At 40.7% G+C, this 14,712-nt stretch overlaps 1 protein-coding gene across 10 annotated transcripts in view; it reads left to right on the forward strand.

Annotated features, from left to right (window-relative positions):
- SPAG17 (sperm associated antigen 17) overlaps window positions 1-13,419 on the forward strand; it is a 98,347-nt gene extending 84,928 nt beyond the window's left edge. For 7 of the 10 annotated variants that reach the window (XM_021396965.1, XM_021396998.1, XM_021396976.1 and 4 more), the window contains 11 exons: window positions 1,758-1,860; window positions 2,282-2,335; window positions 3,398-3,500; window positions 4,100-4,196; window positions 5,487-5,585; window positions 6,489-6,634; window positions 7,139-7,308; window positions 9,446-9,506; window positions 10,097-10,241; window positions 10,872-11,009; window positions 13,281-13,419. In XM_021396965.1, the coding sequence (XP_021252640.1) occupies window positions 1,758-1,860; window positions 2,282-2,335; window positions 3,398-3,500; window positions 4,100-4,196; window positions 5,487-5,585; window positions 6,489-6,634; window positions 7,139-7,308; window positions 9,446-9,506; window positions 10,097-10,241; window positions 10,872-11,008 (1,115 nt within the window). In that variant the 3' untranslated portion in view covers window position 11,009; window positions 13,281-13,419. Of the gene's footprint in view, window positions 1-72; window positions 1,730-1,757; window positions 1,861-2,281; window positions 2,336-3,397; window positions 3,501-4,097; window positions 4,197-5,486; window positions 5,586-6,488; window positions 6,635-7,138; window positions 7,309-9,445; window positions 9,507-10,096; window positions 10,242-10,871; window positions 11,010-13,280 lie in introns of those variants that run through there. The other 3 variants (XR_002438758.1, XR_002438765.1, XM_021397032.1) reach the window with 3 other exon arrangements.

The following is a 14,712-nucleotide window of genomic DNA, read 5'->3' on the forward strand; positions in this document are numbered from 1 at the left end:
CCCTCTGGTGCAGAACCTGTCCCTAACCCCCAGTTGCCCCTCCCCTGACACAGCTCCATGCCATTCCTTCAGGCCCTGCCACTGTCACAAGAGAGCAGAGCTCAGAGCTGCAAGCAACCATGAGGCCTCTCCTCTGCTCCGAGCACACCAAGAGACTTCAGCTGCTCTTCACACATCTTGTCCTCCAGACCCTTCCCCATCTTACATTGCTGTACCCAGTGCTCGAGGTGAGGCTGCACAGTGCACAGCACAGCTGGACAATCCCTTCCCCCTGCCTGGCTGGCAGTGCTGGGCCTGATGCACCCCAAGGTACGGTTGGCCCTTTGGGCTGCCAGGGCATACTGCTGACCCAGATTCAACTTGACATCAGCCAGAACCTCTGTGGGCTGCTCTCCAGCCCCACTTCCCCTGGTCTGTATGTATAGATAGCCAGTATTGCCCCATACCAGGTGCTCTCGTGAACTTTATGCAGTCAATATTTGTTTTTCTTTGTGAATTTCGACATGAGTTTTCATAATGTAGCTGTTAGCATTTATTAATATTTTAACTGGTTTCAAATATTTTTTTTTTCTCTCAATATTCCACAGTATTCTATCTTACAGTGATGTTATTTTTCTGCCCCTCTTACCTTGCCAAGTGTATTTCTGCTTGTTAAAAAGATACCAAAACACAATACGCAGTGGAAATTGAAATTTCTGCAACAAAGGCTTGCTACAGTTTTCTGATTTAAAAAAAAAAAACATAATAAAAATGTGCTTGTAATATACCATTATTAACAAAAAAGATATTGTGAGAGAAGCTCACGAAAAGAGGCAAAATAGAGAAGAAAAAAACAAACAGGAAAATACAAGTATATTTTATTGTGAAAAAGTTGCTAATGGGTTCTTATTTCTCAATACTCCTATATCTTAAGTTTAACCATAGAAATTTCTTTTGAACAAAGGAAATTTCTTTGAATTCAGAGTCTAGATTCAATGCTTGAAAGAAGCAACACAGTTTATAAATGATGTGAGTGGACAGGTAAACTCTTTATAAAAGCTCTCCAATTTGTCTCAGTCTTACAGGCTGGCTTTTCCCCACTGTACATATTAAACTAATAGTTCCTTCCCTGATAATGTTGATTGTGGCTATGAAGCAGCAGCAATTAAGTACAACCTAAGTAGGCTGAAAGTAATAAAGGTACCTTAAAGCCTACATTATTTTCTTTACCTGGAGACAGACTTGCTCGCTAGTCAGAATGTGACTGAATGTCAGCAACTTCTCCTATTCACAGTTATTTGATTTGTATCTTGAAAGAACATAAATATATTTCAGGAAATAAGGAGTGGGGGTATGAACTTAATATGCTTCTGATTTTGTTGTGGGTTTTTTTGCTTTTTTTTTCCATTGGATTGCATTAATTTCCTATCAGCTAACATCCTGAACTTGATGTTGGAAATGAAGATCTCTAGGCCTCTTACCTCACAGTAATAAGGAATCTGTAATTGGCCTTTCTCATATTAGTGTTTATTGTCTGTAGAAAACAGAAGAGTCCAGTTTTCTCTTCACCTGGCTCTGGAGTATTTTCCTGGCAATGAATCTTTAATTTGATTAAAAGTGACTACTAAGAACTAATTTTATCTTCACAGTTTCAACCATAGCTTTTCATCAAGTATTAGAAAGATGCATTAAAAATACACCCTTTTAAGTTTGTTAGTTGTAATGCTTACAAGCACTTAGCAGAACATGTACATTCAGTAGTGTTCTTTACATTGCAGCTCATATAACTGAGCTGTATGAACATGCAGTGGCTTCACAATGCCTGCTTCGTACAGAGGAAAGAGTCACTGAGCAAACAGCGGACCAGCAGCAGAGCTTCAGGTAGGACGTACCTGTGAGAACTGATGTAAATGTAAATAACACAAAAGAAGGAACAAAGCACACAGGAATGGCACTGTCCTAACTGCCACAAAGATCCAAGACTTAGATCTCTGGGTACATATCCCAGTGTTTTACTAGCATTTCCTGTGATTATTTTGTCCCTGTGTGCCTCTCCTTATCTGAAAGATACTCAAATGTCTGTTGGAAAAGGGTTTTTAGGAATTTTTTTGGTTGAATATTGCAATAAAAATGAAGATATGTGTGAACAACTTTGCTGCAAATGATACAACTCTAAGTCAGGAGTCACTAGCAACGTTAATGTAGCAGACTTCCATAAAGAGCATTTTCTTTCTAGAGCTATCTTGTGTTTTTGTGCTTATAAAACACTATGCTAGTTTTCTTGTTTTCACTACCTTTCCAGCACAGAAGAACAAACTCCGGAGTCCAAATGGCAGAGCAAACTACAGGAGCACAGGTAATAGTATTAGTAGGACAGAAAGTTAATTATTTTAAGAGCCAACTTAAGTCTGCATTTGGAAAGACTTATTGCTTTCACCAGGTTTTGAGTGCTGTGGTCTGCTAGCAAATACAGGGGTGTTCTCTGCAAATTCAGCAGATGCTGAATGGATGGTTTACCTCTCATTTTGTCAAAACCTAATGGTGTTTCTGTTAACTTAGCATAATTGAAACAAGGCTGAAGTCAGAAATCCTGTGTTCTGTTGTCTGGTTCTGCCACCAGTGTGAAAAATAATATATATTAATATTTTCAAATGCTAATGCTTTAGGTTAAGGTTCTAGTATTTTGCAAATCTCGGCTCATTTTTCAAGTAGGACCCCAGATATATCATGCGGTGCTGCTTCAAAGCTTCTCAAGACTGAACAGTCTCAGCCTCATCTCACATGGAAGATGCTTCAAACCCTTAATAAACTCTGTGACCCTTCTCTGGACTCACTGCTGTAAATCCATGTTTTTCTTGCTCTAGGGAGCCCAGAACCCAGTACTCCAGGTTGGTGTACCTTCAGAAGTTTGAACAGCTTTTTCTAAGCATCCACAGAACAATGAAGTTTTTCTGTCGCAAAATACTGAAATTAGATTATTTTTGTATTGTAAATGTTATTAATCACAATGCATCTGCAGTACCAATCCTCGGGTTTAAATGTTTGTTGGAAGATTGGAAAGGGTCTGTGAGCAGTCTCAGACATGATCCACGAGATTTAGGTAACTGGAGTGTGTTTTGAGGAGGAGCTCTTTATAGCAGCCAAAGCACAGCATCTATGCATTTTTATCAGCCCGTAAATCAGTATCTGTAGAGAACTGTATCTCTGCACGCCAGGCCGGCCTGTTCATGATCTACCTCTGAGAAAATTGCAAATTACAAGAATATTGTTCAATGTAATTAATCAGAAAAAAGAAATGCCACTTGCCTTTATCCCTTCTGGTCTTCAGTGTCTGAGGCATAGTACTGAAAGCAGGATGAACTCAATTATAATGTTTTTTTTCTTTCTTTTCCTTACCAACAATGACAAAATTTCTTAGGAAAGAAATTGATGAAGGAAAGAAAACCTTAATGGCAATAAGAAACAAAATAATTCCTCCCTACTTTGAATCAGAATTGGGCAAGGCATTTCTCTCAAAAAAGGTAATGAAGCTGAAAACTGCATAAGTTTATATGAGGCTAGGTAACTTCTGCTATAGTCCCACACCTATAATTATGGTTTTACATCTCAGCCTCAGATTATCTCAAGAAACCATTACAGAGGACAGTTGTGGCAGAATTAATACTGGGAATTAAATACTCCTGCCAAAGCAAAAGTATCTTGGAGATGGCATGTATTTACTGAGGCCAAACTATGTAGATTCCTTATGTAAATTCAGGACAATCTGATCCAGAGCAGATACTGAACCTTGGTTCTTTCCACTCAACCCTGGAAAACATCTCTCTGTCAACTTGAAAAGGAATCAGTAAGATTAAACCACCTGTGTTAACTGGAGGTGACCTTGGGAACTTTCCTCTTGTAATCCCACCTGATCAGTGCTATGAGTATAAAGGGTAGTCAAAAACTCCTTGGAATCTGCAGCATATTTATGTGTATAAATTCCATTGTTACCACTTTGGTTCTGCTTGTTATTGTTTCCATTGAGCCTTTTTTTTTTCATGGGGGAGCTATGCTGATAAGGTTGAGGTTTTGATATTTATCATTAGAATACCTAAGCCTCCTTTTATCCTTTTTTCTATAGTTTCCTGATGTGGAAGCGCTATCTAAAGAACTTCCTCCAGTCCCACAAAAAGAAAGTGGGAATCTCCCTCCAGAGACAATGGAAAACCTCAGGAGAGGTAATTTGGGCTCTACTTTCTGATAACATTTTAGTATCTTCTCTTTTTTTTTTTTTACCCAGTTGCCTCATTTCATATTGAAGTTAAGTTTAAGAATAAATTATCTGTCTCTGTGTATTCTCAGACATTTTGATACCTGAACCGTGTGGACAACAATGGCTATATCCATTATAACATATGAAGTGCACCCAGCAGCATTCCTTGATGTTGAGGTCCACCGGTGTGGAGTAGGCTGTGTCTGTGTTAGTAAATTCAGCCTCACAAAAGGCAGCCTTTTCCCCAGCCAACTCACGTACCTGACAATATTTCTGGGGAGACTGCTCAACAGCACAGTCAGTATCATGCCAGTGTTCAACAGTTCAACCATATAGATTATCATACTTGAGTATCTTGAAATGTTTCCATTTAATCCACTAATACCAGTGTGGTCTGTGAGACTTCTGTGTTTCATGTGCCAACGGAGCCTTTGCAGACATCGCTGGCTTTGGATGCAAAGCTGAGGAACTGTGCTATGAATGTGAGGATAGATGGATACAGAATGCTCAAAAAAAAAAAAAACAAACAACCCAAAGTGAAGTAAAAATAGTCAGGTGTAAATGACCAAGCAAGGAGGGCAAGTTTGGTAAAAGACTAGCATGCATGCAGGAAAAAGCTGAGAGATGGTGCAAATTCCAAAATGAAATGGGGAGGGGGCAGCTTGGGACTGGAGCAAAAGGAGTGTGGAATAGGAAATGCACAGGGTAAGGACAGTTGGGAAAATACAGGAGGAAAGAGGAGGAAGCAGTGACTGAGGATAAGCAGTGTAAGAGTGAGCAATCAGTTCTGAAGTTTAAGCTTTCCAGCACTGAAAGAAATACTTCACAGTTCTGTTTGAAGGCTCTTCTGGCAAGGTACTGATAGAGTGTAGTGAGATCAAAAGTCATACACAGCAAATGATCACATCAGGCAAGTAGTCCTCCATGGGCTTCTATCAGATCCCTGCTGGTTCCCACATTTCCTCATTTTGCAGTTACCAGAAGGCCTGGGCTGGATCGTACATTAGACCTCTCTGACTTCTTGTTCTCTGGCCAACTGAGAAATAAATGAAGAATCACAAGAAATAAGGGTTTTTTTTGCTGTTTTTTCTTAATGCAGAATTTACCTAGCTTCTCATGGTCATGTAGACAGCTCTCAAAGATTGCCTAAGTTAAAGTGCTAAACACTCTGGGATTTTTTTCATGTGTTTAGGATAATGATGGTGGCTGATTGTGAAGAACACTTGTCACAGTATACCATTACTTTTCCTTTTAGCATCTGAATGTCTCAGTAGCACGAGTGACTACTCACCTTCCGCTGGTCTTCTGCTGCAGGCTCATTCAATACAAAGCGAAGGTTCCAGCAGCACGACAGGTAAAGCTGCTTTCCAGAGCATTGTTTGGAGCAGGTTTATTTCTATCTACTTACAACTTCTGACTATCTGCGATAGATATTTGAATCCACCTATTTCTGTTCAGCATTCTGAATACATCTGAGCACAAGACGGACAGAGAGTGCTATAAAAATAATGGGAGAAATTCTCTCCTTCACCCTATCAGACTGCTATAATTACGTGGGCCTGATGGTGATGGTAGAACTACAGACACAGGCAGGCTATAATTCCTCCTCTAAAACATTTCATTCCTATGCTCCTTTTATCTATATTGTAAAATGGAGTGCAGTTCGAAGACAACAAGGTAGGGGCTTGGTAGATGACATGCCACACCATCTTAGCATACTTAGAAGTACACAGATAATCCACATGAATGAATTGCAGACAAGAAATCCTGCTCAAAGACAGAGCTTACTAGCTGGTTGTGCTGACAGAACCCTGCTCTGGGACCTGGACTGAAATTTGTTCCTGCACAAACCCCAGATTTGGCTTGACCAGCATGGGTGTGATCAATGTGCAGTCGAGGCATTCCTCTGGAACAGTAATGTCCTCAATTAGGATTTCAGTGCATGGGGTCTTTGTAGCTCCTCTTCTGTTTTTCATCATTTTCACAGGTGATCATATACCTTTGTTGCATGTTTCCAGTATGATGCTTCCTACAAATTAGTTTTACTAGTTATAGTACGTAATTGCTTGTTAGTTTAATTTTAATTACTAGATTGCATTTGTTGACCTCTTACATAATAATGAGACCAGTTCTGCTGTGTCCTAGTGTTAATCAAATGCTTTCATGGAAAATTAAAGTTCTATCTGAGTAGGAACTTCAGGATTGGGCAGAATTTGATGCCTAGTATTTTGTGCTTTTGGAAATCTTTGCTTTCCAGACCCAAGCTTGGCTGCAGAGTCACAAGAGACACCCTTTCAAGTTCAGAGTTTGCTGGTGAATGCCGCAGGACAGCCAAGGAAAGAGAAAGTGAAATTACCATCATCACTCCTGGGGAGAAAACCAAACTCCATACCACATAAAAAGGTGAAATAGCATTTTTTGTTGTTGTTAATATTAAATTGTCTTAATCATTTCTTTTGCTTGAAATCTTCATTCTGGAGCAATACTGGACATTGTTTTGAAACTGTTTACTGAAACAACAGAGCTTGCAATTTATACATAAATTTACTGGCAATTCTAGAAGTAGCTTTCCCCTCGACTAGTAGGACTACCTCACATGCCAAAAGCATGGTTCTGTACCAGGTACTCAAGTGAGAGCACTCATTTCCGAAAGTGCAGAGCATGCTCAGTTGCCCTGAAATATCTCAGTATGTCTGAAAACTCAAACCACGACACATTTGCAGATAATATTCAAAGTACTTAGCTTTGCCTCTTCAGTTTTTATGCGTTTAGGGTGCCTTTATGTCATTCTTCAGAATGAGTGGACAGAAGATAACATATAGGTTAAGCTAGGTTTAGTAAATCTGAATCAAGTCATTGGGCCATCAGTTTTCTCTGTTATCTAATATTTTAATTCTGTTTGCAAAGGTAGAAGATCCTGTCGCGGGAAGGGTCAACACATCTTCTCTTGCAACAGCAAAACAGCATCTTAGTGGCTTCCATCTCATTCCATCTCGAGTGATGTTTGGAGTACTAAAGGAAGGCTGTACCTATGCAGCCACTGTGATTCTGAAGAATGTTGGCATTGACTTCTCAAGGTTAGTTCACGTTCTCAGTAACTTGGTTTTTAACTGAGAAAACATGCACTGCTTGTTAATTGTCAGCCTTTTCATGTGATTAATGTGAGATAACAAAATGTATGTTTATATTTGGAATCATGTGATAATGACTGACTGGGTTGAAAGAAGATTATATTAAATACTGCGGCATTATTTGCATATTAGTGTTATTAGGAAGATGCAAATCAGTAAGGAATGGCAGGTTCTGTATGTGTAGTCCTAGCCTGTAGCAGATGATGTACTGGTTCTTACTGAAGTTCTCTGGTTCAGGAACCAAACTCTTTCATGGTAACCAGTATTAATGAAGTTTGGCTTTTGGAAGTGCTCCTGGATGCTGCAGCTCTGACAACCTAAATGGGCTGAGCACAGGCACATGGCAGGCACATGTCCTGAGCTGTGTTTAGAAACAGCTTCAGTGATGACTCCAGAAACAAAGAGAAGATAAGGATGAAATAAAACTTTCATTTGAGCATGTTTCCCTCACTTGGTGTCACTCCTATCAGTGAGTGAGACAAGATAGCAGAGCGTTGTGTTCCAGGGGGGTGAGGATAAGTCCATTTCTAAGGCTGCAGATTGTCTCTTGCACTGCCTGACAAAGCACAGGAAGTTGCCAGATTTATCCAGCTGCAGTTTAGAGGACATATAGTAAGAAAATGCTTATGACTGCTTTTTCTTCTGTGCTAGAATTCTCCTTCTGAGCCTGTTTGTCCTCCTGGAAAAAGGGGGTCAAGAGTGCTGTCACAGTGATGCTACCTTAGCAATTGAAGTGTCCTGCTACTATAGTACCATGATGCAAGGATAAGACAAACATAAAGATTTAAATGTAATACTTGTTCTTCTTCCTGGGGTAGTGAATTATCATCACAACAGGGACTTACAGGAGATGTGCCCAGATGGAATCATCATGGTCTCCTGTGAGCACACAGGCAACAAGGAACTTCAGAAGTCTGTTCAAGACCAACTTGAGAGGCTCTTGGACAACTTCTTCCATCAGGATGGACAAGACTTTATTTAAAATCAGCCTAGCTAATGTGGTCTCAGACTTTTCTTCCTTAATGCACATTTCAGCATCATGGTACATGGAAATGATAAATCAGTAGGTCATATATCAACATCCTTGAGCTCCTACTGTGCACGTTACATTCTTTAGATTCAAACCAGAGCACTATATATAGACAGTCACAGAAAATACCACCCTCATTCTGTTCAAGTCTTTTAGTAGCTTTTAGAAGCAAGTGACTAGCTGCTGCATGACAGCAGAACATGCTGATGGCAGAGATATAGGGCAAAGGTGGGCAATGCTACATGCTGAAGCCAAAACTTCTCCAGAGCAGGGTCAGTAATTAACTATGTGCCAAACTGTCCCCACCCCTGCCTGAATGTGCAAAGATCAAGTCTAGCTTCTCATAACCAGCACTCCAGAGGAACTGCAGGAATTCTTACAGAATTAAAAAAGGTCTTATCTGCTCTAATCACCTTTAAAGAACTTAAAAGGTCACTTTTTTTTGCATACTAGTAAGTGGAGGTGCAGGGAGGAATGTCCCATCGCAATGATCTGGGACAAAGGAATTTCCATGCACATGGCAAAAGGTCTGCACAAATATGAAACAACCAGTGAGAAATAAATGTAACTAACTACTACCTTACTGGGTACCATGAAATTGAAGCAGCTCATTTACACAACTTCCACAAGGATCATACTTCTGCAATAGAATCATATCAAATCACTTCAAAGAAAGGTCATTAAGGACTTTTGGGTGTGCAACACAGGTGGTTGCCAAAAAGGTGTAACTTATAGTCCAGCTTCCTTTGTGTATGCAGGCTTGGACTGCAGATGTTTCATTTCTGTTGCAAGGACAAGGCAGTGTAATGAGCAATTTGGAGACTTAGTTCGGCCCATTAAAGTGCTGCTTTTATTTTTGATAGGAACCTGAGCCTTGGCTAAAAAACCCAGGAATACTGCTGTAGCCAAAGCTGTACATTGTGATGGGAAGGATGAGCTAAAGAATTCTGCTGTCATTTACACCAGCACAGGAAAAGCAGATGGGCAGCTTCCTAGCCCTGCATTCTCCTTGCCTGAAAGTTTCTAACAAACTGTCTCTCTTCCCTTTGACAGGTTTCGGGTGAAGCAGCCGCCTCCATACACAGGACTGAGGGTGATGTACACACCTGGGCCTGTAAGTAGTACAGAAGGTCTTCTGTTTTATGCTACGTTCACATGATTCTCAGGCTATCTAGAGATGCTCTCATAACAGCTGTCTGGGAATAGACCACATAGTTATAAATAACTTCTAAAGTTATTTGAAGTGATGCTGCCTAAAAAAAAAGCAATGACTTGTGCAAGGAATCAGTGCCAAAATACAAGTTACACCTCCTAGTCCAGAGCCCCAGCCACAACCACACACTTAAACACTCTTTTCCACCTATCCATTCCTTTGTCACCTATCCCCCTTTCACTTATGTTCTTTTTTATTTTCTCTCAGTTGTCCCAATTTCCCTTTTGCCTGTAGAGACTGAAAAGAAATTTAAGGGGAAAAAAAAAAACACCTGGCAGCTTTCTTTCAAACTGCACTGTGAAGAGCCACTGCTTTATACAGACCTTTCTCATGATACAAATACTCAGCTACTGCCCAGCACAATCATTTGTGCTGGGCACTCAGTCTCTGATTTCATCAGACAATGCAGAACAAGGACCAAGTGGAAGCGCTGGTGGAGGGTCTGCATACAGAACATGCACCTTGTCTGTGAGCAATCCTCTCTCTCCCAGGTGGCAGCAGGACTGCAGGTTGAACTGGAGATAGAAATGTTTGCCATGTCCACTGGAGGGGAAAGTACTAATGGCCTTGAAGATATTTCCCATGATATTGAAATATTAACGGAAACAGAGACTCTTCTGCTGCCTGTGAGAGCAAATATCCTTTGCTGTCTTACTTCTCCCCCTCCATACATACCTTCTAGCACCAACACACTGAGGACTGGGCACCTGGCAGGAGCCTTAAGCATCATTTCCTTAAGCTTCAGTGTCCTCTTTGGAAACACCAGATGGATATTTTCCAAAGTACAAATGAAGAATTGAAGATTCTAACCCCAAAAGCAATTTAGATAAAATAACAAATTTTAGAAAAACAGGGAAATGAGGAAGGGTAAGGCCAGAAGGACATGGTTAATACTCATGTTTGTTTCCACTTTCCACTGATGGAAATCCTTTGTCATGGTTTTGAATCGTAGAATCGTTTGACTTGGAAGGGACCCTTAAAGGTCATCTAGTCCAACTGCCCTGCAAATCTGTTGGTATAGCAGCAAAAAGGGTTTCTGCTCCATTCCCATGCACCCAGACTTCAGTCGCATGTGTGAAGACCAGCCCCCAAAACAAGCATCCTTGCCCATTATTTTACTTGGCCTTTCATCTTTGAGTTGAGGCCATCAGTTCAGATCCAAATTGTCTCACAGCCTTACTTCCAGAGTTCCTTCCAGCCTCCACTCATATTCTTACAGTTATATAAACATACAGAGATGGTTTGATCCTTAGTATAATATCTCACCTGTGTTAAGAAGTGACATTTATGAGCGCCGCCCCCAAGGATACCCCCAGGGTGGGATGGCAGCAGCAGTCCGGGCAGTTTCTACAAGTCCCAAGCCACGGTTCCGGATTACGCTACCCCGAAAGCTTTCAAACTAATGTAAGTATTGCATGCAGTGCTGCCAGCTGGGAATTAAATGGCAGATGTTGTACCTTCTCTTAGCTTCTAATCTACATCGTCAACAAACCTCATGCTACCGCCAGCAAAGCTGTCACACACACTTCACGCACTTGATCTGAGAGGAAAAAGGAAGCACCAAGTGACATCATTAACTGAAGATTCACTGCAAGAGATTTACACGTTACTGTGGCTGTTCTCAGTGGAGATACTCACAGCAGAACCTCACCAGTCCTGTCCCAAATCCTTCGTTTAATTGTCTCCACAAGCAGTAGATTGAGCCTTCTGGCAGCAGGCAGCTAGATTTATTCTAGATTTCTTTCAGTTAAGCCCTAGTAAATCAGCCTCAGTTTAACACTCTTCCTAAAACCGCATCTTATTGCTGACCCTTGACACTGACAGCAAGCCTAATAAGGAACAGCAGCCTTACAGACAGACACAACATGACATGTTCCAGCACACATCACCCTCCGCACACATTTCCTACAGAACATCTCTGTGCCCTAAAGGAATCTGTGTCCATACATGGACAGTAGACACACCTTCCCTGCCACCAAGACAGCCTTACTGGGGAATTTCTCATCAAACCACCAACCAACATGTTAAGCATTGGGCCGGTGTTTCATCTAACCCACATCAACTCAGGTGCTCTACAATATAACCAATGGTGACAGTTCATAAACAGGAATCCTATGCATGTTTCTTCTCTACTCAGCTTAGAGTTCCCATTTGTCTCATATCTGTAATACTGACATCATTATCTTCTTTCCATTTTAACATCTGTAAGCTCACTATGTTATCTAACAAGTCAGTAAAGAAAGCCCAGCTGTATCTCATTTCCGCTCCTCTGGAGGCAAAAAAAAAAAAAAAAGACCACATCAGTCAGTTCTCCCAAGAACTTCAGAGAGATGTGAACCTCTGACTGCTCTATCTGTTCTAGGACTGCCCCGATTACTTCAAGCACAGCTTTTTTCCTGTTTAAATATCTTCTTACCCTTTCAATATAGAATTTTACCTCCAGAGTAACAAACAGTTGTACTCTAGGAAGAACAGCAAATCTAATGTCTTCCATCTTAGCAGCTTACAACTTGTAGCTCATCAATTCAGGCAGTATAGACAAACCTCTCTCACTCTGCTTTGAAATGAAAGAGAATTACTCACCTAGTCTGACACCTCCCTGTCCCAAATCAGCCCACCACAGCCCTGCACCAGAATACAGCTGTTGGACCATCCCTGTACACCAGATATACACCAATCTGGTTTTTCCTGCCAAGTCTAAGCTCTGGAAATTCTGATCAGTGTCATCTTCCATTAAAAGTTCCAGGTAGAGAGAGAAATTAACATGGTATTCACCTCCCAGCTGACTATTCCAGATAGCTATGGGGACTGCTTTCCTAGTTGCCATTGCCGCAGTCAGATCTACTTCCATTTCAGCAAAGCCTTTGTGTGAATGGATTGATAACTCCCACTGATTTATCAATTATTATTAGCCACACCCCACTACCCAAGCACCTGAACCAAATGCTTCTTTTAACATTCTTCCCCAAAATACCTCCTGGACTCAAAATCCCATCCGTCTCTAACACATCAAAAATCAGCACTGATCGGGGTCACAAAACACTAACACTTCTAGGTTAAGTCTCATATCACTTTAAACAGTCTTGTTCAGCCTCCTCAAGACAGAATTCTTTGCAGCATTATATGACAACTTTTTAAGTTTGTATCATGTTTCCCAAGTGATTACCATCACCAGAACCAATATTATTCTTCCTCATGACACCTAGAAGCTTCCCTTCCCTGGAACTGATCACAAGTTCACCACACCTCCTAGCAGAGGCCAAGAATCAAAGCTCACCGATGAAGCAGCACCTGCCCAGGCTCAAGCATTTCTTATGTTTTCTCAAATTTGAAACATTTCACAAAGATTCTCTTACTACACTCAGAATGAAATACTGCAGAGAAAGCTGCCAGTGAATGCCTGCAGTATTCCCAAGCAGACTGCCCAGCTTGAACTCCTGGTCATGATTTTTATTCCACTTAATTTATGAAATGAAAACAAACCCTTAATCTAGTTTAAGCCTATGCGAGAACCCATTTTCATGTTGTTCCCTTCCAACAGCAACAGTATAGGCCAGCTCTACTAAGGGCAGCCTGACATAATTATGGTGTTTCAACCACCATACAGAAGTAGACCTTTTTATTATTTTACTTTTATTTCCTCTCATGTTAATTTTCTCTCCTCTTTCACTACAGGTCAAAGCCCTGGAAGAATGATGTGAAAATCAGCAATATTGAATTACCTAAATTTTAGTCCAACATTATGGAAACATTCCTAATGTAGATGTTTTCATTTATTCAAATTAACATGAATAAAAATTTTGTCTGTCTCTTATTCATGGGAAAGGTGGTATGAAAGTTGCACTGCCTTCTGACACAGCTGCCTGAAATGCCAACACTGGAACAATTATTGGATTTCAACCCCATGTTTGACACTCTACACTTCAAGAGTGCTGAATGCTTCCTGATAGGTTTATTTTGTTTTTAAAAGAATTAGGTTTCTGTAGCCACCCTGAAGCACCTGAAACCCCCCCAGGAGTTCCACGCATGCAGCAAGTTTCACTGATGTGTGACTCTTTGAGCAAGAAACTGTAGTAAGTGCTGCTGGTCCCTCTAGCCTTTTAATTCCTGCCTTTCTGCTTGTTTTCAGTCTGAAGCTCAACTTTCTGCACAGAGACTGCTCACCTACCTTTAATTAGCTTCAGACAACAGATGGGGGCTGCGAGTACGCAAAGTTGTACTTGACAGGAATTCTGTTTGTATCCTTTTGTCTTCAAAGGTTCATTTTATCATAGTGGTAGACTGAACCACTTAGAGGTGGTATTTTCCCCCTTTTGTTTTGTTCCTACTTATGCAATAGTCACTAGAAGAAACATCTCAGCCTCTTCAGAGGATCCCTTATTCTTACAATTAAGTGCAGTTCTGCATTTTTTTTAATGAATTTATTTCCAATGGCTTGCTTTCCTGTGCTTTGTCCTTTTTCCAGTATGCAACATCCTGAGAGACAGGGAATTTTCCCCAATACATGCAGATGACTTGTTCTCTTAACACTTTACAGTGACCGAGAAGATCATGATTGGGGATTACACAATAGCTTCCACTATTATAGAGAACGTAAGTCAAAGACTAGACAGCCAGTAACAACTTTGATGCAATTAAAAGTTCAGATGAAGTTCAAGTTAGAAAGAAGACCAGCTTTGAGAACCCGAGTCAGACCTGTCAGTCTAAAAGTATTATTTTTTAGAACAAAGTGCCCAGAAGCAGCCCAACATCTACCAAACCTGCTTACTGGGATAAAAAGACAACATACACTAAAAACTGATAACTGACCAACAGGAGCAGAGGCCTGCCCACTTACATCATTTTTATCCAGTACAGGACAAGTAGAGCATCGCAACAATTCTGTGCGATTTTTAATAAACTAGAGTAGGTACAGTACAAAGAGCCCATGCTTCTCATGCTCTGTCTGCCAGCTGTTCAGAAGAGCACAGTCCTCCACTGCAGCCCTTTCATTTGCTCCCACACATTTTATTCTCTGGGGAAAAAAACCTTTTGAGAACCAATACAACAGAGTGAGACAGTCAAGGATTTACTAGAAAAACATCAGGACAAAATTCCACAGACAAAG

The sequence above is a fragment of the Numida meleagris genome, chromosome 1 (genome assembly GCF_002078875.1).
Source record: "Numida meleagris isolate 19003 breed g44 Domestic line chromosome 1, NumMel1.0, whole genome shotgun sequence".
In the NCBI taxonomy this organism is placed as follows: Eukaryota; Metazoa; Chordata; class Aves; order Galliformes; family Numididae; genus Numida; species Numida meleagris.